This window comes from Canis aureus, chromosome 7 (assembly GCF_053574225.1).
Source record: "Canis aureus isolate CA01 chromosome 7, VMU_Caureus_v.1.0, whole genome shotgun sequence".
NCBI lineage: Eukaryota > Metazoa > Chordata > Mammalia > Carnivora > Canidae > Canis > Canis aureus.
Window position 1 is genome coordinate 49,806,980 of NC_135617.1, and position 24,066 is coordinate 49,831,045.

A 24,066-nucleotide genomic window follows, 5' to 3' on the forward strand; every position below is an offset into this window, starting at 1 on the left:
GGATCATGTGCTGGGCCAAAGGTGGCGCTAAACTGCTGAGCCACCCAGGCTGCCCCTCATTGTGGTTTTGATTTGTATTTTCCTGATTGCAAGTCATGTGGAGCATTTTCTCACGTGCTTGTTGGCCATGTGTAGGTCTTCTCTAGTGAAATTTCTGTTCATGTCTTCTACCCATTTTATGATTGTTTTGTTTCTTTGCTGTTGAGTTTAATGAGTTCTTTATAGATCTTGAATACTAGCCCTTTATCTGATATGTCATTTGCAAATATCTTCTCCCATTCTGTAGGTTGCCTTTTAGTATTGTTGACTGTTTCTTTTGCTGTGCAGAAGCTTTTTATCTTGATTAAGTCCCAATAGTTAAGTTTTGCTTTTGTTTCCCTTGCCTTCATAGATGTATCTTTCAAGAAGTTGCTGTGGCCAAGTTCAAAAAGGGTATTGCCTGTGTTCTCCTCTAGGATTTTGATGGATTCTTGTCTCAATTTAGATCTTTGAATTTATCTTTGTGTATGGTGTAAGAGAATGGTCTAGTTTCATTCTTCTGTACATGGCTGCCCAATTTTCCCAGTGCCATTTATGGAAGAGACTGTCCTTTTTCCAGTGGATATTCTTTCCTGCTTTGTCGAATAGTAGTTGACCACAGAGTTGAGATTTGTCCCAATTTCAAAATACTATTCTAAAAGCCCTGGATTGAAACTCATAAAATGAATTAGAGAATAAAGGAAATATGCACAATTAAATATAGGTCTATAAATACATGCTACTCAAAAGGTTTGCTTTCTCTATCCTCAAACATCGTGTGTGGTCCCTAATCAAAATAAATATGCCAATACACAAAAAAATAGATCATTTAAAGATAAGGAACAGCCATTACTTCTGGTAAGCCAACTCATTTTTTCTCTGATTTTATTTATAGCATCTTAGCTCCTAAATGGCGGACTATATAACAGTAGTTACAAGCAGGGCTTCTAGAATATAAATGTTTAGACTCCAATTTTGGCTCTGGCTTAGGGAACATTACTTTACTTCCCTATATCCCATGTTTCTTTGCCTGTAAATTTGGGATATTAATAGTATCTACTCATGAGCAGGTGTGAGGATTAAATAAATGTGGGTACATATTAATCACTAGAAGTGTTCTCTTTTCTCACTCTTCATATTTGCTTCATTTCTCACCTAACAGACAGTCTAGCCTTTGTACCAGAATCAGGAATATCATTCAATCATTCCACATTTACACTGGGAAGTTGGCATCTTCTCTAAATCTTTTTCTGTGATAGGGAACTAACTGGGTATGGCAACATTGTATCATAAAAGAATTTTTGTGTGTTTCTCAGGAATTCATCAAACATCTATTGAGTACCGTCTATAAGATACTGTCAGAGAAATTAAGAAAATTCCATTAAAACATCACCAGAAAGAACACCTAAGAATAAACAATCTTGGAGGTGAAAAAATCTATATTTTGAAAAATATAAAACATTGATGAAAGAAATTGAAGATGACACAAATGGAAAGCTATTCTGTGTTCATGGATTGGAAGAATTAAAATCATTAAAATGTCCTTACTACCCAAAGCAGTCTACAGGTTAATGCAATCCCCATCAAAATACCAACAGAATTTTTCACGGACCTGGAACAAATAATACTAAAATTTGTATGGAAGCACAGAAGACCCCCAAATCACCAAAATAATCTGATAAGAACAAAGCTGGAGATATCACAATGTCAGATTCCAAGATTTACCTCAAAACTATAGTAAGCAAAATAGTATGGTACTGGCACAAAAACAGATGCACAGATTAATGAGACAATGAGATACTTGGCTGGCTTAGTGGTTGAGCATCTGCCTTTGGCTCAGAGCATGATCCGGAGTCCTGGGATCGAGTTTCAGTTTGGGCTTCCCACGAGGAGCCTGCCTCTCGCTGCATGTTCTGCTTCTCTCTGTGTGTATCTCCCATAAATAAGTAAAATCTTTTTAAAAAAGATTAATGGGACAAAATAGCCCAGAAATAAATGCACACTCACATGGTCAATTGATCTACAATAAAGGAGGCAAGAACATGCAATGGGGGAAAAGACTGTCTCTGTAATGACTAGTATAGGGAAAACTGGAGACCTACATGAAAAAGAATGAAACTGGACCACTTTCTCACACCATACACAAAAATAAACTCAAAATGGACTCAAGTCCTAAAAATCCTACATGAAACCGTAAAAATCCTCAAAAAAAACCCATAGTAATCTCTTTGAAATCAGCCTTAACATTTTTCTAGATGTGTCTCCTCAGGTAAGGGAAACAAAAAAAGATAAACTAGTGGGACTACACCAAAATGAAAAGCTTTCACACAGTAAAAGAAACCATCAAAAAATGATATGGCTACCTACTGAATGGGAGAGAATATTCACAAATTACATATCTGATAAGGAGTTAGTATCCAAAATATTTAGGAATTTATACAACTCAACACCAAAACAAACACCGAATAATCCAAATAAAAAATGGCAAAGGAGCTGAATATACCTTTTTCAAAGAATACATTGGCAAATAGACACATGAAAAGATGCTCAATGTGACTAATCATCAGGCAAATGCATAATCAAAGTGAAAATAACACATCGCCTTATACCTGTCAGAATAACTAAAATAAAAAAGACAAAAAAAAAAAAAAAAAAAAAAAAACAAGAGTAGGTGAGTCTATAAAGTAAAAAGAACTTTCACATACACTGTTGGTGGGAATTTAAATTGGTGCAACCAGTGTGGAAAATAGTATGTGGATTTCTTAAAGAAAATAAAAATGGAAATAACAAATTATCCAGTAATTCCACTACTGGTTATTTACCTAAAGGGAAAAAACCACCAATTTGAAATGATATATGAAGTTCCATGTTTATCATAGTATTATTTAAAATAGCCAAGATATGGAAGCAACCCAAGTATCCATCAATAGACAAATGGAAAGAAGATGTGGCATATATACAGAATGGAATATTACTCAGACATCCAAAAAGAATGAGATCTTGCTATTTGCAACAACATGGATGGGATTTGTAAGGTATTATGCTAATTTAAATAAGCCAGAGACAAATACCATATGATTTTACTTACATACACAACTGAAAAACAACCCAAAAAACAGTCTCTTAAATACAGAGGACTGGTGGTTACCAGAAGGTAGGTGAGGGGATGGATGAAAGAGATAAAGGAGATTAAGAGGCACATACTTTCAGTTATAAAATAAGTAAGTCATGGAAATGAAAAGTACAGTATAAGGAATATAGTCAATAATGTTATTATAAGGAGGAGGGGCAAGATGGAGGAAGAGTAGGGTCCCCAAGTCACCTGTCCCCACCAAATTACCTAGATAACCTTCAAATCACCCTGAAAATCTATGAATGCGGCCTGAGATTTAAAGAGAGAACAGCTGGAACGCTACAGTGAGAAGAGTTCGCGCTTCTATCCAGGTAGGAAGACGGGGAAAAGAAATAAAGAAACAAAAGGCCTCCAAGGGGGAGGGGCCCCGCGAGGAGCCGGGCTGAGGCCGGGGCGAGTGTCCCCAGGACAGGAGAGCCCCGTCCCGGAGGAGCAGGAGCTGCACCGACCTTCCCGGGCGGAAAGGGGCTCGCAGGGAGGTGGAGCAGGACCCAGGAGGGCGGGGATGCCCTCGGGCTCCCGGGGACACTAACAGAGCAACTGCGCCCCGGGAGAGTGCGCCGAGCTCCCTAAGGGCTGCAGCGCGCACGGCGGGACCCGGAGCAGCTCGGGGGGCTCGGGGGCGGCTCCGCGGAGGGGGCTGCGGGGCGGGAGCAGCTCGGGGGGCTCGGGGGCGGCTCCGCGGAGGGGGGCTGTGAGGTCAGGAGTGCGAATCCAACAGCGCAGGCCCCGGAGCACGGCATCGGACACAGCCCAGGATCCGGCCTCCCCCAGGGACAGGCAGAGGACAGGAGGGCCCAGGACAGCAAGGACGCTCCTGCCCCGAGCTGAGCAGAGCAGTGGCCCCGCCCCGGCGCCTCCAGGCCCTGCAGACGGAGAGCTCTGTAGCTACTGCGGGAGCTGACTCCGGGGCTCCAGAGCTGGCCCCACCACTGCGGTTGTTCCTCCTGGGGCCTCACGGGGTAAACAACCCCCAGTGAGCCCTGCACCAGGCAGGGGACTGAGCAGCTCCCCCAAGTGCTAACACCTGAAAATCAGCACAACAGGCCCCTCCCCTAGAAGACCAGCTAGACGGACAAGTTCCAGGGGAAGTCACGGGAGTTAAAGTATACAGAATCAGAAGATACTCCGTGTGTTTTTTTTTCTTATTGATTTCTGTTTGCTTACCCCACCCTTTTTCCCCCTTTCTTTCTTTTTCTTTCTCTTTTTCTTCTTTTTACCTTTTTTTCTTCTTTTTTTTTCTTTTTCTCTTTTCTTTCCTTCTTTCTCTCCTCTCTTCTCCTTTTCCCAATACAACTTGTTTTTGGCCACTCTGCACTGAGCAAAATGACTAGAAGGAAAACCTCATCTCAAAAGAAAGAATCAGAAACAGTCCTCTCTCCACAGAGTTACAAAATCTGGATTACAATTCAATGTCAGAAAGCCAATTCAGAAGCACTATCATACAGCTACTGGTGGCTCTAGAAAAAAGCATAAAGGACTCAAGAGACTTCATGACTGCAGAATTTAGAGCTAATCAGGCAGAAATTAAAAATCAATTGAATGAGATGCAATCCAAACTAGAAGTCCTAACGACGAGGGTTAATGAGGTGGAAGAACGAGTGAGTGACATAGAAGACAAGTTGATGGCAAAGAGGGAAACTGAGGAAAACAGAGACAAACAATTAAAAGACCATGAAGACAGATTAATGGAAATAAACGACAGCCTGAGGAAGAAAAACCTACGTTTAATTGGGGTCCCCGAGGGCGCCAAAAGGGCCAGAGGGCCAGAATATGTATTTGAACAAATCCTAGCTGAAAACTTTCCTAATCTGGGAAGGGAAAGAGGCATTCAGATCCAGGAAATAGAGAGATCCCCCCCCTAAAATCCATAAAAACCGTTCAACACCTCGACATTTAATAGTGAAACTTGCAAATTCCAAAGATAAAGAGAAGATCCTTAAAGCAGCAAGAGACAAGAAATCCCTGACTCTTATGGGGAGGAGTATTAGGGTAACAGCAGACCTCTCCACAGAGACCTGGCAGGCCAGAAAGGGCTGGCAGGATGTATTCAGGGTCCTAAATGAGAAGAACATGCAACCAAGAATACTTTATCCAGCAAGGCTCTCATTCAGAATAGAAGGAGAGATAAAGAGCTTCCAAGACAGGCAGGAACTGAAAGAATATGTGACCTCCAAACCAGCTCTGCAAGAAATTTTAAGGGGGACTCTTAAATTTCCCCTTTAAGAAGAAGTTCAGTGGAACAATCCACAAAAACAAGGACTGAATAGATATCATGATGACACTAAATTCGTATCTTTCAATAGTAACTCTGAACGTGAACGGGCTTAATGACCCCATCAAAAGGTGCAGGGTTTCAGACTGGATAAAAAAGCAGGACCCATCTATTTGCTGTCTACAAGAGACTCATTTTAGACAGAAGGACACCTACAGCCTGAAAATAAAAGGTTGGAGAACCATTTACCATTCAAATGGTCCTCAAAAGAAAGCAGGGGTAGCCATCCTTATATCAGATAAACTAAAATTTACCCCGAAGACTATAGTGAGAGATGAAGAGGGACACTATATCATACTTAAGTCCTCTGTTGGATAGATCCTTTAAAAATCCTCCATATATATGCCCCGAATGTGGGAGCTGCCAAATATATCAATCAATTAATAACCAAAGTTAAGACATACTTAGATAATAATACAGTTATACTTGGTGACTTCAGTCTAGTGCTTTCTACACTCGATAGGTCTTCTAAACATAACATCTCCAAAGAAACGAGAGCTTTAAATGATACGCTGGACCAGATGGATTTCACAGATATCTACAGAACTTTACATCCAAACTCAACTGAAAACACATTTTTCTCAAGTGCACATAGAACCTTCTCCAGAATAGACCACATACTGGGTCACAAATCGGGTCTGAACCGATACCAAAAGATAGAGATCGTCCCCTGCATATTCTCAGACCATTAGGCCTTGAAATTAGAACTAAATCACAACAAGAAGTTTGGAAGGACCTCAAACACGTGGAGGTTAAGGACCATCCTGCTAAAAGATGAAAAGGTCAACCAGGAAATTAAGGCAGAATTAAAAAGATTCATGGAAACTAATGAGGATGAAGATACAACCATTCAAAATCTTTGGGATGCAGCAAAAGCAGTCCTGAGGGGGAAATACATCGCAATACAAGCAGCCATCCAAAAACTGGAAAGAACTCAAATACAAAAGCTAACCTTACACATAAAGGAGCTAGAGAAAAAACAGCAAATAGATCCTACACGCAGCAGAAGAAGTGAGTTAATAAAGATTCGAGCAGAACTCAATAAAATCGAGACCAGAACTGTGGAACAGATCAACAAAACCAGGAGTTGGTTCTTTGAAAGAATTAATAAGATAGATAAACCATTAGCCAGCCTTATTAAAAAGAAGAGAGAGAAGACTCAAATTAATAAAATCATGAATCAGAAAGGAGAGATCACTACCAACACCAAGGAAATACAAACAATTTTACAAAACATATTCTGAACAGCTATACGCCAATAAATTAGGAAATCTAGAAGAAATGGACATATTTCTGGAAAGCCACAAACTACCAAAACTGGAACAGGAAGAAATAGAAAACCTGAACAGGCCAACAGGAAATTGAAGCAGTCATCAAAAACCTCCCAAGACACAAAAGTCCAGGGCCAGATGGCTTCCCAGGGGAATTCTATCAAACGTTTAAAGAAGAAACCATACCTATTCTACTAAAGCTCTTTGGAAAGATAGAAAGAGATGGAGTACTTCCAAATTCGTTCTATGAGACCAGTGTCACCTTAATTCCAAAACCAGACAAAGACCCCACCAAAAAGGAGAATTACAGACCAATATCCCTAATGAACATGGATGCAAAAATTCTCAACAAGATACTAGCCAATAGGATCCAAGAGTACATTAAGAAAATTATTCACCATGACCAAGTAGGATTTATTCCCGGGACACAAGGCTGGTTCAAACTCGTAAAATAATCAATGTGATTCATCATATCAGCAAGAGAAAAACCAAGAACCATATGATCCTCTCATTAGATGCAGAGAAAGCATTTGACAAAATACAGCATCGATTCCTGATCAAAACTCGTCAGAGTGCAGGGATAGAGGGAACATTCCTCAACATCTTAAAAGCCATCTACGAAACGCCCACAGCAAATATCATTCTCAATGGGGAAGCAATGGGAGCCTTTCCCCTAAGATCAGGAACAAGACAGGGATGTCCACTCTCACCACTGCTCTTCAACATAGTACTGGAAGTCCTAGCCTCAGCAATCAGATAACAAAAAGACATTAAAGGCATTCAAATTGGCAAGGAAGAAGTCAAACTCTCCCTCTTCGCCGATGACATGATACTCTACATAGAAAACCCAAAAGACTCCACCCCAAGATTGCTAGAACTCATACAGCAATTTGGCAGCATGGCAGGATACAAAATCAATGCCCAAAAATCAGTGGCATTTTTATACACTAAAAATGAGACTGAAGAAAGAAAAATTAAGGAGTCAATCTCATTTACAATTGCACCCAAAAGCATAAGATACCTAGGAATAAACCTAACCAAAGAGGTAAAGGATCTATACCCTAAAAACTACAGGACACTTCTGAAAGAAACTGAGGAAGACACAAAGAGATGGAAAAATATTCCATGCTCATGGATTGGCAGAAATAATATTGTGAAAATGTCAATGTTACTCAGGGCAATTTACACATTTAATACAATCCCTATCAAAATACCATGGACTTTCTTCAGAGAGTTAGAACAAATTATTTTAAGATTTATGTGGAATCAGAAAAGACCCCGAATAGCCAGGGGAATTTTAAAAAAGAAAACCATAGCTGGGGGCATCACAATGCCAGATTTCAGGTTGTACTACAAAGCTGTGGTCATCAAGACAGTGTGGTACTGGCACAAAAACAGACACATAGATCAATGGAACAGAATAGAGAACCCAGAAGTGGACCCTCAACTTTATGGTCAACTAATATTCGATAAAGGAGGAAACACTATCCACTGGAAGAAAGACAGTCTCTTCAATAAATGGTGCTGGGAAAATTGGACATCCACATGCAGAAGAATGAAACTAGACCACTCTCTTTCACCATACACAGAGATAAATAAACTCAAAATGGATGAAAGTTCTAAATGTGAGACAAGATTCCATCAAAATCCTAGAGGAGAACACAGGCAACACCCTTTTTAAACTCAGCCACATTAACTTCTTGCAAGATACATCCACGAAGGCAAAAGAAACAAAAGCAAAAATGAACTATTGGGACTTCATCAAGATAAGAAGCTTTTGCACAGCAAAGGATACAGTCAACAAAACTAAAGGACAACCTACAGAATGGGAGAAGATATTTGCAAATGACGTATCAGATAAAGGGCTAGTTTCCAAGATCTATAAAGAACTTACTAAACTCAACACCAAAGAAACAAACAATCCAATCATGAAATGGGCAAAAGACATGAAGAGAAATCTCACAGAGGAAGACATAGACATGGCCAACATGCACATGAGAAAATGCTCTGCATCACTTGCCATCAGGGAAATACAAATCAAAACCACAATGAGATACCACCTCACACCAGTGAGAATGGGGAACATTAACAAGGCAGGAAACCACAAATGTTGGAGAGGATGCGGAGAAAAGGGAACCCTCTTACACTGTTGGTGCGAATGTGAACTGGTGCAGCCACTCTGGAAACCTGTGTGGAGGTTCCTCCAAGAGTTAAAAATAGACCTGCCCTACGACCCAGCAATTGCACTGTTGGGGATTTACCCCAAAGATACAGATGCAATGAAACCCCGGGACAGCTGCACCCCAATGTTTATAGCAGCAATGGCCACAATAGCCAAACTGTGGAAGGAGCCTTGGTGTCCATTGAAAGATGAATGGATAAAGAAGATGTGGTTTATGTATGTTCATATGTATGTTTATGTATGTTATTTATGTTCCTCAGCCATTAGAATCTACAAATACCCACCATTTGCTTCAGCATGGATGGAACTGGAGGGTATTATGCTGAGTGAAGTATGTCAATCGGAGAAGGACAAACATTTTATGGTCTTATTCATTTGGGGAATATAAATAATAGTGAAAGGGAATAGAAGGGAAGGGAGAAGAAATGTGTGGGAAATATCAGAAAGGGAGACAGAACATAAAGACTCCTAACTCTGGGAAACGAACTAGGGGTGGGAAAGGGAGGTGGGCAGGGGTTGGGGGTGAATGGGTGATGGGCACTGAGGGGGGCACTTGATGGGATGATCACCGGGTGTTGTTCTGTATGTTGGCAAATTGAACACCAAAAAAAATAAATTTATTATTAAAAAATAAAATAATGTTGTTATAATATTAAATAGTGATAGAGGGTGACTACACCTACTGGATGAGTACTGAGTAATTTACAGAATTGTTGAATCAATAAGGTTATACCCCTGAAACTAATATAAAAATTATATGTTAATTGTACTTTAAGAAATGATATTGTACTTTACTAGGTGGTAAAATTGGTTATCTAAATTGTGTATGTATCTGTGAGATATTAGATCATTCATTTTTCAATAATTTCAAAATCATTAAACTTGAATCCACTGTTACCTTATAAAGTACATTGTTAGACATAAGAACTCACATTCTTAAAGTTTTTAGTGCCTCCATGGCACCCTTAAGTTTTCAAAATACATCCCCAACCCCTTGTTGGGCTGCCCTAGGCCTATTACTATAGCCCTATCGTTTGCCACACTCCTCTTCACTCAAATCCCCTGAAATGGAGGCCTTCACATGGGCAGGCTGTTCTTTATGGTACACTTTTTCTCCTTTCTATCTCTGTACAATCTCCATTTGTCTTTTAAGTCACACTTTACAAAGACTTCCTTAACAGATGTTTCTGGACTGTGCTCCTCTGCCATATGGCATATCTCCAGTTTTGTTGCTGTTTACACAATATTTCCACAGGCTTATTTCTTTTTAATTTCAGCTTGAGGTATAAATGACATCGATACACACACACACACACAATGGTGCTTTGATGTATATATACATTGTGAAAGGATTCAGCACTTTACTCATTATCAGTTTTTGTTTTAAAGATTCTACATGTAAGTTATACATTTGTCTTTCTCCATCTTATTTATTTCACTTAGCATAATGACCTGAAGGTCCATCCACATTGTTGGGAATAAGAGTATTTTCTTCTTTCTCCTGGCTGAAGAATATTTCATTGCATATATATGCCACATTTTCTTTATTCATCAATCAATTCATGGACATTTAGTTTGTTTCCATATCTTTTGTGAATAATGGGTGTTCAATATCTTTAATCATCAGGAAAGTGCAAATCAAAATGACAATGAGGTATAATCACACATCTGTTAGAATGGACCAACAAAAAAGACAAAAGGTAATAAATGCGGGTGAAGATTTGGAACAAAGGAAACTCTAGTACTGTTGGTGGGAATGCAAATTGGTTTAGCTTCTGTGGAAAACAGTATGAAGGTACCTCAAAAAATTGAAAGTAGAACTAGCATATGATCCAATAATCCTGCTTCTGGGTATATATCTAAAGGAAAGGAAAATAGGGTATTGAAGACATATCTATACCCCTATGTTTATTTCAGCACTATCCACTGCTTATTTACACATCAGTGTTCCACTTATTAGTGAGGAAAAAGAGTGTGTGTGTCATGGTTAGTCAAAGTTCTAGCACAGTGTCTTACACCTAGTATATACTTAATGTTCAATACCTATCTTCAAAGTGACTAAATATTGCTAAAAATATACTGTTTAAATAGGAATACTCTATTTCTTACGTCGATGATAAGGAATTTTTTTACTTGATATCTTTGTGGAAAAGTAGGACTACTTTGATACCACAGAACCTAAGGATACTAAAAGAACAGAACACCTTCACTTAATGGGGGAATACATGGGGAGTCTCTGAAATGATTAAAATGTTTAAAAATTCAGAAGTTGATTTTTGTTTGTGTAGATCTGCTGATTTTCCTTAAGTGTGCTCTGGTTGAATTATGTAATTCAGTTTTAGTTGGTGTTAGATGTAAGGTGGAGCAGGAATTCATTAATATCCATTCAGGTAGCATGGCAACTTAATACTAGATGTCTATACAGAAGAAATCTGAAATGACTCTTGGTTGAAACATTTGCAGAAAAAATATATGAAAAAAAATGTTCACAAAGAGAAAACATTTATATATCTGTATATAATATATATGTATTGTATATATGTATACATATATATTAGATAGATATAATATAGGCATATATTTGAACTACAGGCATGGAAATCAATAAGATAATGTTTTTTACATGTATGTTGGAACTTCTTAAAATGAGATCTTTATTAGTTGAAGCCATAACTTTATTACAAAAACATCATTTCTTAGAAGAAGCAACCTTTCAGTTGAGGAATAATTACTTTATGTATAGGCAAATTTTCAGGCAGAATGGACACTGTGGTGAGAAAATGGAAATTACAAACAGTATGAGGAAATCTACAAGAAGTTTTATGTCATTGGAATATGAACTTCAAGATAACAGTAACAAAGAAAACAGTCATGTATATATAATGTAAGACAATGATGAAAGATAAGGCTTGACAGCATATCCCGATGCCAAAACATGAAGGGTCTCACTAACAGTGGTAAGAATCTTCTATTTCATCCAGTAGGTGATAGAGAGCCACAAAAGATTTTAAGCAGGGAAATGATATTAGAACTTTATATTTGTATTTTAGAAAAATCTTTCTGAAAAAAAAAAAAAAGAAAAATCTTTCTGGTAGATCTGTAGAGAATTGATTTAAGGAATATAGGACAAGGCAGATCAGGTTATAGTCTCTTGCAGTGTACCAAGCAAGAGATATTAAATACTTTATGTATAGAGCATATACCATACAGAGTAGGAGAAGAAAGCTATTGGAAATTTTTTTAGGAGCTACTATTAGTAGGACCTTATGATTGGTTGCATATGGAAGGCAAGAAAGAGAGAGAAAGGGGAGAGGGAGATATGTAGCTGATTCCCATAGGTTTTGCAGGAGTGACTGGATGGTCAATGATCAAAGCACTGTCCTATAGATACATGTAACCTGCTATTGCTGTTCTACAGATCAGAGAACGGTTGTGCCTGAACTATGAGAGAGGCACTGGAAACAGAAGAGTTAAAGCACAAGAGTCATTTCAGTTTGTCAGATTAACTCACGAAGTAGAACTTCTTTTATTTCTTATGACACTTAATGACAAAGTTCTTGTTCTTGATTTCACACCTCATTTCCTTGAGCTACCACTATTTTCAAGGTTCATCCCTCATAAGCTTCCTACAAAACTGTTTCCCTCTGTTTGGCTAGTGATATTGCCTCTTGATTAACCAAAATAATTTAGTCCATCAGGCATAATTTTGTTCAAATTTCTGCCCCATTAACCACAAAGGTGTATGGAGTAGGGTTCTGGGACTTGATACTAAGCCTCAGAAGGTCTACAAATAGATTCTAAACTCAAAAATCATATGGTCTGGCAAACTTTCATCCAGCTTTTATTTTCACCTTAATATATCTTGGGAAAATTATTCACTTTACTAAAAAAAGAAAACCTTAGGCCCAAAATGGCATCACTTAGGTTAAGGCCTCAAGTCAGTAAATCAAGATTTAATACCTAACTTAACTGCAGTTTCAACCCCTAAGGAATGTAACCTTTAACCGTCAACATGGGAATTTCCTGGTCAGCACTAGGAAGTTTACTGATAGACCCCTTGTATTCTCCTTAGGAGGGTGACCTTGCTTAAAACAATGGATTCTTTGCTAGTAATTTCATTTTTTCTGTTCCCTCTCTACCTTTAAAACCTTTTTCATTTCTGTAGCCCTTTGGAGTTCCCCTCTACTTGCTAGATGGGTTGCTGCTTCATTCATTAATTAGTAAAGCCAGTTGGATCTTTAAAGCTTACTCTGTTGAATTTTTGTTATTTAACAACTTCCATTACTAATGGCAGTACACAGTAGATTAAGTGCAGTAGTTTGGGAGCCAGACCAATCTTAAAATTTACATGACATACAAACAAATATAAAGAAAACTTTAAAAGTATTTTAACTGCACATATTTTAAGCTGTTAAAAAATTTAATCTAGTAAGAATGAATACAACATGACCCATTGGTATGAACTGAATATTTGTGCCCCCACCCCAGCCAAGTCATATGTTGAAATCCTAAAGCCCATGTTATATTTTTAGGAGACAGGAACTTTTGGGAGGTAATTAGCTTATAAAATAGAACCCTCATGAGTAGGACTAGGCTCTTATGAGAGGAAATGATTTCTCTCTTGATCATGAAAGAATACAACATGAAGACAGCCATCTGCAAATCAGAAAAAGGGACCTCACTAGACATCAGATCTGTTGATGCTGATTTCCCAGCCTCCAGAATTATGAGAAAAAAATGGCTGTTTTGTAAGTCACACTGTTTATAGTATGCTAATAGCCCAAACTAACATTCATACCAGGAATGAATGAAAGATCAGTTAAATATCAGGAAATTGATGTAATCATAATATTAATAGAAGAGAAAACCATTTCTTAAGGAATGCAGAAAACAATTGATAAATACCTGTTCTTGATAAAACCGCTTTAAAGTATATGGGAAACTTCCTGAAGCTCATGAATATTATCTATGAAAACCTTACAATGAATATTATACTAAATGGTTTTTTAATTGAGTCTTTTCTAAAACAAGGTATCTAGGGACACGTGGGTGGCTCAGTGGTTAAGCATCTGCCTTCGGCTCAGGTTATGATCCTGGAGTTTCGGGATCCCTGCGGGGAGCCTGTTTCTTCCTCTGCCTATGTCTCTGCCTCTGTGTCTCTCATGAACAAATAAATATAGTAATAAGAGTATTCAGCAAAGTTTCAGGCTGAAAAATATTCTAAGTAACAGTGCCCCTACACAGAATAGTTACCAATCAATATATAACAGACTAAAAAAAAAAAAAATTCAGCTTAGCAACAGAGAAACTAGAGAGTACAAGAAGAAACCAAGTATGTGTTAAAACCAAATATATACTAAACCTTTAACATAAAAACTATACATACTGAAAATTCAAGAAATACAAAGAAATCAGGATAAATAGCTAGATATAGGACATTCACAGATATCTTAAAGATGGCAAATGCCCAATATTGATTTATAGAGTTTATATTCTTCGAAATGATCCTAACAACTCTGCTTATGAAACTTATAAACAAAATCTATAAATGTCATGTGTGAATATACCCAAACAACATCATGCTCAATGGTGAAAAGTTGAAAGCTTTTCCTCTAAGATCAGAAACACGACAGGGGTGCCCCCTCTTACCACTTCTATTCAACATAATTATAGAAGTCCTACTCAGAGCAATCAGACAAATAAAAGACATCAAAGAAAGAAGCAAACCTGTCTTTGTTAATAGATGATACCATTTTATATAACTAAAAATCCTAAACTCTTCCAAAACACTGCTAGGATTAATCAAAGAATTTAGTAAAGTTGAATATACAAAAATCAATAAATAACAATTGGGTTTCTATATACTAACAACAAAACATCTGAAAAATAAAGAAAACAATCCCATTCATAGTATCATCAAAGACAATAAAATACTTGGAATAACTTTAACCAAAGAGATAGTAGATTGCTAAGATTTTGATGAAGGAAATTGAACACAAATGGAAAGATATCCTGTGTTAATGGATTGGAAGAATTAATATTGTTACAACGTCCATATTACCCAAACCCATCTACAAATTCAATGCAACCCCTATCAAAGTTCCAGTGGCGTTTATTATTCACAGAGATAAAAAAAAAATCCTAAAAAGGCCCCAAATAACCAAAGCAGTCTGGAGAAGCAAGAACAAAGCTGGAGGCATCATGCTTTTCTTATTTCAAACTCAAATATACAGCTATACTACAAAGCTAACCAGAATGTTTCTGGCATAAAAATAGACACATAGACCAATGGAACAGAATTGAGAACTCAGAAATAAATTCTTGCATATGTGTTCAACTAATATTTGCAAGGGAGCCAAGAATTTTCAATGGGGAAAGGATAGTCTCTTCAGTAAATGGTGTCAGGAACTGATAATCACATGCAGAAGAATGAAATTGGACTTCTATCTTACACCACTCACCAAAATTAACTTGAAATGGATGAAACTCTTAGAAGACCTAAAACCATAAAACTTCTAGAGGAAAACATAGGGAAAATACTCTTTCACATTGGTCTTGGAAGCAGTTTCCTGGATATGACATCAAAAGAACAAGCTACAAAATGAAAAATAAATTAAAAGAGGCTATGTGGGACTACATCAAACTAAAAGGCTTCTGCACATCAAAAGAAACAATCAGGAAAATAAAAGAACCTGTGGAATGGGAGAAAGTATTCTCAAGTCACATATCTGATAAGGGATTGATATCTAAAATATATGAAGAACTCCTACAACTCAATAGCAAACAACCTAATTAAAAATGGGCAAAAGGGGCATCTGAATGGCTCAGTCAGTTAAGCATCTGCCTTGAGTTCAGGTCTTGAATCCAGGGTCCTGGGATCAAACCCCATGGAAGGCTCCCTGCTCAGCTTCTCCCTTTCCCTCTGCCCCCAGCTCATGCTCTCTCTCTCACTATATCTCAAATAAAATCTTTAAAAATGACAAAAGAACTGAACAGATATTTTTCTAAAGAAGACATACAGATGGCCAACAGATACATAGAAAGGTGCTCAACATCATTTATCCTCAGGCAAATGCAAATCAAAACCACAAGATATTACCTCATACCAGTTAGAATGGCTGTCATCAATGCCCAGCCAGCTGGTGAGCCAGGTGGGCAAGAAACTACTGCACCTGGCTTACAGCAAGCCCAGTGGTCTCTGAGGAGCACTGCCGGATAATTTGTGTACAGCAGGGCAAAAGCTGCCATTGCACTGGCCAGCTGACCTTCAACCCCAGCCTGGTGATGAACTTCCAGCTGACATTCATGCTGTGTCTAAATTTATGCCTGTAGACCAAGATCAAGGTCTACTCAGCTCTACCATCATTCCTTTCACCTCTGGCTTCAACCAATCCCTGACCCCTAAGCACAGGCTTCCAAATCATCAAGAAAAATCTGTACAGCTCCCAAGAGCTATTCACTGAGGAGTGTTGAGCTTTGGCCTGAGGACCTACTCTACCGCTATGGCAGAGACAACTGAATTTTGGGGGTGGTCATTGGCAGGTAGGAGCTGAGGGCCTTATGCCTATTGTTAGGAAATGGACAACAGCCACCTAAGGGAAGAAAGATTGAGGTAGGAGGGAACATTGTATTTCTTAGGAAGCTCACTGGGGTATACAGGTGGCTCCCAGTTGGAGGCACATGCTCTTCAGTACTATAGCATGAAACAAAGTCCTAGGGGCCAACCAGACCTCTGGCTGGGTGTGTCTGTAGCATGTGCCTTAATTTTTTTTTTTTTCGTTAGTGACAATTAAGACAACAGTAATGTGACAGAGCCAGGTGAGCAGCTGGGCCGCATAGGTCTATGCAAGGATGTATGCTCAATGGCAGAGGCCCTGGATAGATAGGGAAGACAGAGAGGTGGCTTGTGTATCTCATGGTCTTAAGGGAACCAATGTGTTTCTTCTGTTTTTGTAGGGTTTTTTTTGTTTTTGTTTTTTGTTTGTTTTGTTTTGTTTTGTTTTTTGCATTTTTGTTGTCGTTGTTGTCTTTGTTTGGCTTTGTTTTGATCAGAGCTTCACTACTGACCTGTCCTAGGCAGCTATCTTAGGGATGCATGAATGTAAGAGTAGAAAGGGGTGGATGTTGGGATCACTTAAGGATCTTTGATATCTGAAATTACACCTGGGAGCTGCCTTTGGCCTGTCCCCAATCCAAAAAGTTGAGGTGTGAGTGGGATGGGTCTGATTGGGGTGAGGGCTGGAACTCCTCCCCAACAAGGAGTGCCATCTGGGTCTTCCATTTAGAATCCCTTATATGAAGATGCTCTCTATTCATAAATATACTTGATGTCCAGGTATTAAGACCTATGCAGTATTTTTTTCTTTTCTAATAAAAAAAGTTAAAAAAAAGACATATCTGTACCCGACGTTCATTCCAGCATTATTTACAAGAGTCAAGATAAAGAGACAACCTAAGTGCCCTTTGATGGATGAAGATTTGATATGAACACACACACACACACACACACTCAGCCATGGGAAAGGAAATCTTCTCACTTATGACAACTTAGATGCACTTTGAGGGCATTATATAAAGTGAGATAATTTAGAGAAAGACAAATTCTCTATGATATCACTTATATGTGAAACCTAATAAGGCTGTTCTGAGAGAAACAGAACAGATAGTTACCAAGGACTGGCAGGTAGAGGAAATGGGGAGATACTGGTCAAATGTTAGAAACTTTCAGTTATAAAATTAATAAGTTCTGGAGATCTTATGCACAGCACGGTGACTATAGCTAATAATACTATATTATACAATTGAACATTTCTAATTGAATAGATCTTAAATATTCTCACCACAGAAAAAGAAATGGTAACTTTATAACCAGGTAGAGGTATTGGCTAATGCTGTGGTGGTAATTATTTTGCAATACGTATGAAATTGACATGTTGTATACCTTAAACTTACATAATATTATATATCAATTATCTTTCAATAAAGCCCATAAGAGGGATCCCTGGGTGGCGCAGCGGTTTGGCGCCTGCCTTTGGCCCAGGGCGCGATCCTGGAGACCCGGGATCGAATCCCACATCGGGCTCCCGGTGCATGGAGCCTGCTTCTCCCTTTGCCTGTGTCTCTGCCTCTCTCTCTCTCACTGTGTGCCTATCATAAATAAATAAAAAAAAAAAAATAAAAAAAAAATAATAAAGCCCATAAGAAAAAGCAAAGCAAATGAAGAATATAAGGCAGAATAAACAAGAAAAAGTTTTAAAATAAGAGAGCCTGCCTTACGAAGTTCCAATCAGGAAAGATTTCCTTATGACAAAGCAGCCTCCAGGACTGATTTCATGAGAGCTTAGGCATATTTACAACACCTGGGGAAATGTTCAATACCTAATCCTAAAAGGCTAGAAAGTAGGAGAGGGTGTTGATTTTACCTGTGGAGATCCACACAGAGGAAACTTTATTTTACTATTAGTCCTCACTAACTTGTTAATCTGTGTGAATTTGAGTCACAATTAGAATTGAAATTTGGGCTTAGCTTTAGCCATATTTTTTGTGTTTGGAGAGCTTTGTTTTAGGTTAAATTTACTTGAGAAGTCCTTTAGATGTGTATCCAAGTGGGTATATAGAGGCCTGGTAGTAGAGTGCTTTCTTAAACAAAAAATTAAGTCACTAAGTCACATTTTCAGTGTTACGGCCTCAAAATTTAATATCATAGATATAACTTTTTCAATTCCTGTCACACATTAGCAATTAACAATTTCTCTTGGAATTGAACATTAATATTCACAGTTACTGTTTCTAGAAATGTGTATCTTGACAGAAGTTTTAATCCTATATAATTATACAAGAGTCTCATTACCAGTATAATATTTAAAGTAGATAAGAAAGGAATAAAATTATAATCAAGACATTTTAGTCTGAAAAGTATTATTTGGTTCCTGATTTCCACCTGTTTTGTATTCTCATTTTTTAAAAATGATCCTGTACAGAGTATGGCCCTGGAGGTGAGACTCAAGACAATCAAAAAAGTTTGGAAATATTTTATACTAAAAGCATGCCCCGTGTGTTCTCTCAGGAAAGCAAAAGTATATGGAGTAGAAAAATGAACAGCCCACTCAGAAACAGAACAAAAGACAAAGCTCACTTTCTTTCAGTGATGATTCCATCTGGAGAGGTGCCAAAGGGTTACAACATTTAGGGAACAAAAGTAGATACTTTGTTTGAGATACTAGAAAATCTGCAGTTGACCTACAATTTCAAACCAAAATTTTTATGTTTCCATTGTTATATTTAGAAATACTTGAATCAGAATATATGTTATTATCTTGTAGGAGCACTGAAAACTTGTATGTTCTAGCATAACTTTTCTGGAACCTTCTCTTTAATAGTCCTAAAGCAAGGAAAATAAGGCATAGCAGTAGACACAAGTTAAATTATGGACTTGATTTTTCATTTGCTTTAAAATAGTTACAGAATTTTTTTTTTTACATTACAAAGGCCATTTTTTCCACATCTCTCTCTCTTCTCAGGCAAAGGCTGTATAGACTCAACATCCCAACCCTAACATCATTTCTTTGTGAATATTGACAACACATATTGTTCCACATGGGAAGAGATTCTTTATACCTTCCATGCACAATTTTCCTCCTTAAACCATGTTTTAATTGTGATGGAGTCATTGTTAGGCATATACATTTTGCACTTAACTACTTCTGAGAAATCTATTGGCTAAAATACACAGCAGCAATATGAGATCTGAGCATTTGAGGCATGCCTTTAACAAAGGACATTTGTATAATTAGTTTAGTCTTAGGTGATATTCAAAATAATCCTTAGACCATTTTACAGGAGCTTATCCAAGCAGAGCTAAAGATGACTGGCATTTTCAGTAACTATTTGCATTCTCTATTTTAGATCAATTTAAAGAATTTATAAGATTCTATTGGCAAAATATTATGGATTGTATTTTGAAATGTGAATAAATATCTAGATGAAATTAAGATCATATAGTTGTTATTCCAGATACAGAAGTTGAAGACAGCTATGTGTGGCAAAGAGGAGAGCTCTTGTAGTCAGGAGGTGAGCAAGGGTGGGCAGGGAGAAGAAAGCTAGGAGGCAGTATAACTGAGGAGGAGAACAAAACCTAGAAATTTAAGAGGTGAGCATACGTGGTTAGCATGGGAAGAACGGAAATAATTTTGGATGTGATTCCAACAGATAAACTTTCACCTGAAAGTTTTGAGGAAGGCAAGCTCCCAAGAGAGCAGATGGCCTCTTTTGAAAAAAGAAGTAACTCCTGTTTTAGAAAACAGTAAGCATAGAGAAGCAAAGCAGTTATTTTTTTTTTAAGATTTTATTTATTTATTCATGATAGTCACACAGAGAGAGACAGAGAGGCAGAGACACAGGCAGAGGGAGAGAAGCAGGCTCCATGCAGGGAGCCCGACGTGGGATTCGATCCCGGGTCTCCAGGATCGCGCCCCGGGCCAGAGGCAGGCGCCAAACCGCTGCGCCACCCAGGGATCCCAAAGCAGTTATTCTTATTACATCTTTTTAAAAAATTCTAAGGTATTTTCATACAGTCTTATTTGTTGACTCTAATTTCAACAGAGATTTCTATTAGTTATACCACAAAGGTCCCATAACCACATGCATATATTGCATATGTGATGAGGCTAATGAGTGTCTTGATTTGCTTGTCATTCATATGGATCACAATGAATCACTCAAACCTTCTGCCATATTAGTAAAGTCATTTACATTCTTAATTAGCTTTGCTACTATTTAACATTCCTCTAAATTATAAGTAGGATGACTTCATTACTAATGTGTTTTAGGGTAGTTTTGCAAGGCTATGTATTTTGCAGCATCTTGAGTAGCGTTATTGGCTATCTTGAGTACTTCTTTAATTTATTTAAACCCAGAGTCCAATCAAGTACATGTACATTTAAAATATAAAATATTTTGTAGAATGTTGGTCTACTTTTATTGTGGTCGGTATTTTTTTGAAGTTCTGATCAAATGATGTTTACCATCTCTTATTGAAAAGGTGGCTTTAATTTTAAATAAAGTACCAAAATAAGTTTTCATTAAGTGAATGTACTAGTCAAAGTTACATGAAGGAAGAAATTATATTCTTGTTCTTACAATGTGCCAAGTATTCTACTCAACAATATATTTCAAAAGTAGCAAATCTTTGCCTGTTTGATTCCCTCCCCCCTTCCCCCATCATTGATTACCAGGCATTGACGCACTAGCTACACCTTTTCCAAAGCAGTACTATTTGGAAGGTACAGTATTATTTGGAGAATATGATTTGCCTTTTTTTCTAAACTTTCAAAATATTGTACATGTGTCGCTCACAGTTGGAGATTTGGGAAAGCCAAGGAATGTGTTCCACATGTTTCTTTTTTTGACTCGCCAAAAAACAATTTACTCTCAAAAAAAATCTTTACTACCTTACAGAATGTCTAGATGACTAAAAAATACAATGGGTCATTATTCTTAAAGATGTTTATACCTCTTGCCAACAAAGAACCACAGAATAATTTTACAAATTAGATTTGGGTTTTTTTTTTTTTCTTTTTTTCCATATTTGAGTCACAGAGTTAAAGGATTTTGGTTCCAAGTCCTGTAGCAGCACCCTAAGGGCAAAAGTCTTAATAAAACACATTAAATTGTTTCTCATGAGGAGATATTACAACTTATATTTTATGTCTCATAGAGATTTCCTACTTAATGTTACTTGGTCAGATAAGTGTTTAAATGTTGCTAGTGTTTCAATAATAAGAAATGGTGACATTAAAACTTATCTTCATACTAAATTTCATAAGTTCCTGGGTTACAAAATACTGACTGACAGAAAAATGTGCAGATACGTTGGCTACACAGCTTACTAGTAACAGAATATTTTTCCTCACTTGGATAAAAGTGACAAGCGAATTCAATACATTTCTTTTAGAAAAGTGTTCTGCCCATGGATCAGATCAATATATATTCACTTTTGAATGTGTGTCTTTTTTTGTTTTTTTTCTTTTTTCCTAGCCAAAGGACATAATGTTCCTGGAAGAATCCATGGCTTACAATTGGAACTATGACTTAAAAAAAGAGTTGAGTGTATATATCTATCTATATATATATATATATATATATATAGAGAGAGAGAGAGAGAGAGAGAGAAGCATGATTTACAGTATAATAAACATGTTCTTCTCTTAATGTTAAAAATGTATTTTTAATTGTTATGTATTTTATCACTGGAAGAATATATTAGAAGCACAAAATATGTTCCTTGATTCATCTAACACTTATAGACTGCCTGTCTACCATGTGCAAACCTGTGCTATAAATGTATGACATTTGGCAGGTGTAATATTAGCACCCTGAATGACATTTTATTGAAACTTTATAGGAAGCTCTTAAGCATCTCTCATTTCCTTTATAGTTAGGAGAGTAACCATGTACTCTATCCTTCCTCTTTTTTAAAAAAGAGTATCTTTCTTTACTCTCCAAGTAAGACTTCAAAGGGGAATATTTTAACAATTCACTTTTCAAATATGACAAGTGAGACCCATAGAAGTAAAGTAACACTTCCAAAGTCAAATACCTAATTACTGAAGAACTAAAAGCAAAACCAAAGGCCATGTATATCATGTTCCCCTAAACCTTGTCTGGTGTGAAACAATGTTTATAAATATGTGGTTGATAGAAGGAACAAAAACTTGGGTAAAATTAATTTTGAGTGCTTTTTCTGACTTCAATTGTCATTTGTCTCTGGTAAAGTGAAAATGAGTTCTTTGTGTACATAAATAATTCACCTTTGAGTTAAAATCAACTTGAAAGTCATATTTTTGGTTTTTACATATATTGCAATAAGCAACTAGCACATTTTGCATAGATAACTATATAGTGCTGTAATTCATTTTGTATAAAGTTTTGGATTTCTCTTATACTTAGTGAGATATGATGATTGGAAGAATTCCACCTCTGTAAAATTTCAAATACAGCTTTAGAGAAACATGCATGCATTTGTTAGATGGCTTACAAACTTTTGATATAAATTCCTTCTGGACATGTGAGATGATGTGAGTAATTGATACAAGACTAGGCACTGGCCTGAAATACTGAGCAAGAACACACATATTTCTATTAAAAAATATAATAGTACTTACAGATGTCTTATGGACATTAGCTGTAAAGAAGATTCTGAGAGTTCTAAATTACACATGAATTATGTGATATGGCTGAAATATATGTACACACATTCCCACCAATACCTCCGTATAGACATGCAGATCTACTTCTATATGTATATACAGCTACCTTAAAAATATTCAATAATGTAGCGTTTGACTGAAAGTTAAAAAGTATTTGTGTGCGTACATATCATGATCTTCAAAAACCCATTCTACTAACCATCTAGGTTTATAATACTGCATCTAGCCTTTATCTTTGCCCCCATAGTGAGTTGTACGTACATGGAAACCACTTAATATGTTTAAATAAATAGTAAATGAATGGTATTTTGGATACTTCTACAAAATTCTGCTACATAGTGGAAGGAATTGAGTGAATGTAAAATGTCAATAAACAGGAAACTGTCATTAACAAGTTCAGTCATTGGTGTTGTTTTTAGTTCTTTTTAAGACTCTTTCCAAGTGCCATACTCTGTAAAATCATCCTACTCTTCAAGGCCAGATTCATGTCATTTCCCCCATGCAACCTCCTCTAATTACCTGAGCCTGAAATAACTTCCTTCCTCCTTGAACTATTTTCCTAACTGACCTGCATTAGTGCTTCTCATAGTTTTCTGTGTTTTCACGTAGACATCATAGCTTTTCTACTAGATTATAAGTTTTTTCTATCAAGGACTGTGTCTTAAATATACTAGAATGCTAAGCCTTTTGTAAGTGTATGCTTGGTAAATATTGGTTGAATGATTTATTCTTTAGCTTACATAATGCTGAATATGTTCCTAAGAGCTATCATTTCATAGTAATTTTGATGAGGTCTCCCTATGAAATCAGAACTTGTTGAATTAATAGACATTTATAAAATTTGTATTATATTGTCTAGTAAGAAACCAAATCTCCTATGCTCAATTACAAAAGACCTTTGTTCAAGTAAACATGTTTTATTTGACAGGAAAGCATAAACATGACTTCAGTTAATTTGTTAATAGCTTCATGAGCTTTGG

At 37.0% G+C, this 24,066-nt stretch overlaps 1 protein-coding gene and 1 long non-coding RNA gene across 10 annotated transcripts in view; one reads left to right on the plus strand and one right to left on the minus strand.

Annotated features, from left to right (window-relative positions):
* Positions 1-24,066, plus strand: part of HMGCLL1 (3-hydroxy-3-methylglutaryl-CoA lyase like 1) — a 199,049-nt gene that overhangs the window by 153,239 nt on the left and 21,744 nt on the right. The window contains exon 8 of one of the 9 annotated variants that reach the window (XM_077903581.1): positions 21,915-23,485. The exons of 6 other annotated variants lie outside the window; for them this stretch is intronic. In XM_077903581.1, the coding sequence (XP_077759707.1) occupies positions 21,915-22,088 (174 nt within the window). In that variant the 3' untranslated portion in view covers positions 22,089-23,485. Of the gene's footprint in view, positions 1-391; positions 1,132-1,334; positions 1,575-21,914; positions 23,486-24,066 lie in introns of those variants that run through there. 2 more of the 9 variants (XM_077903584.1, XM_077903583.1) reach the window with 2 other exon arrangements.
* The window catches only part of LOC144317337 (uncharacterized), a 161,388-nt gene that overhangs the window by 97,141 nt on the left and 40,181 nt on the right, over positions 1-24,066 (minus strand). The window lies entirely within an intron of this gene.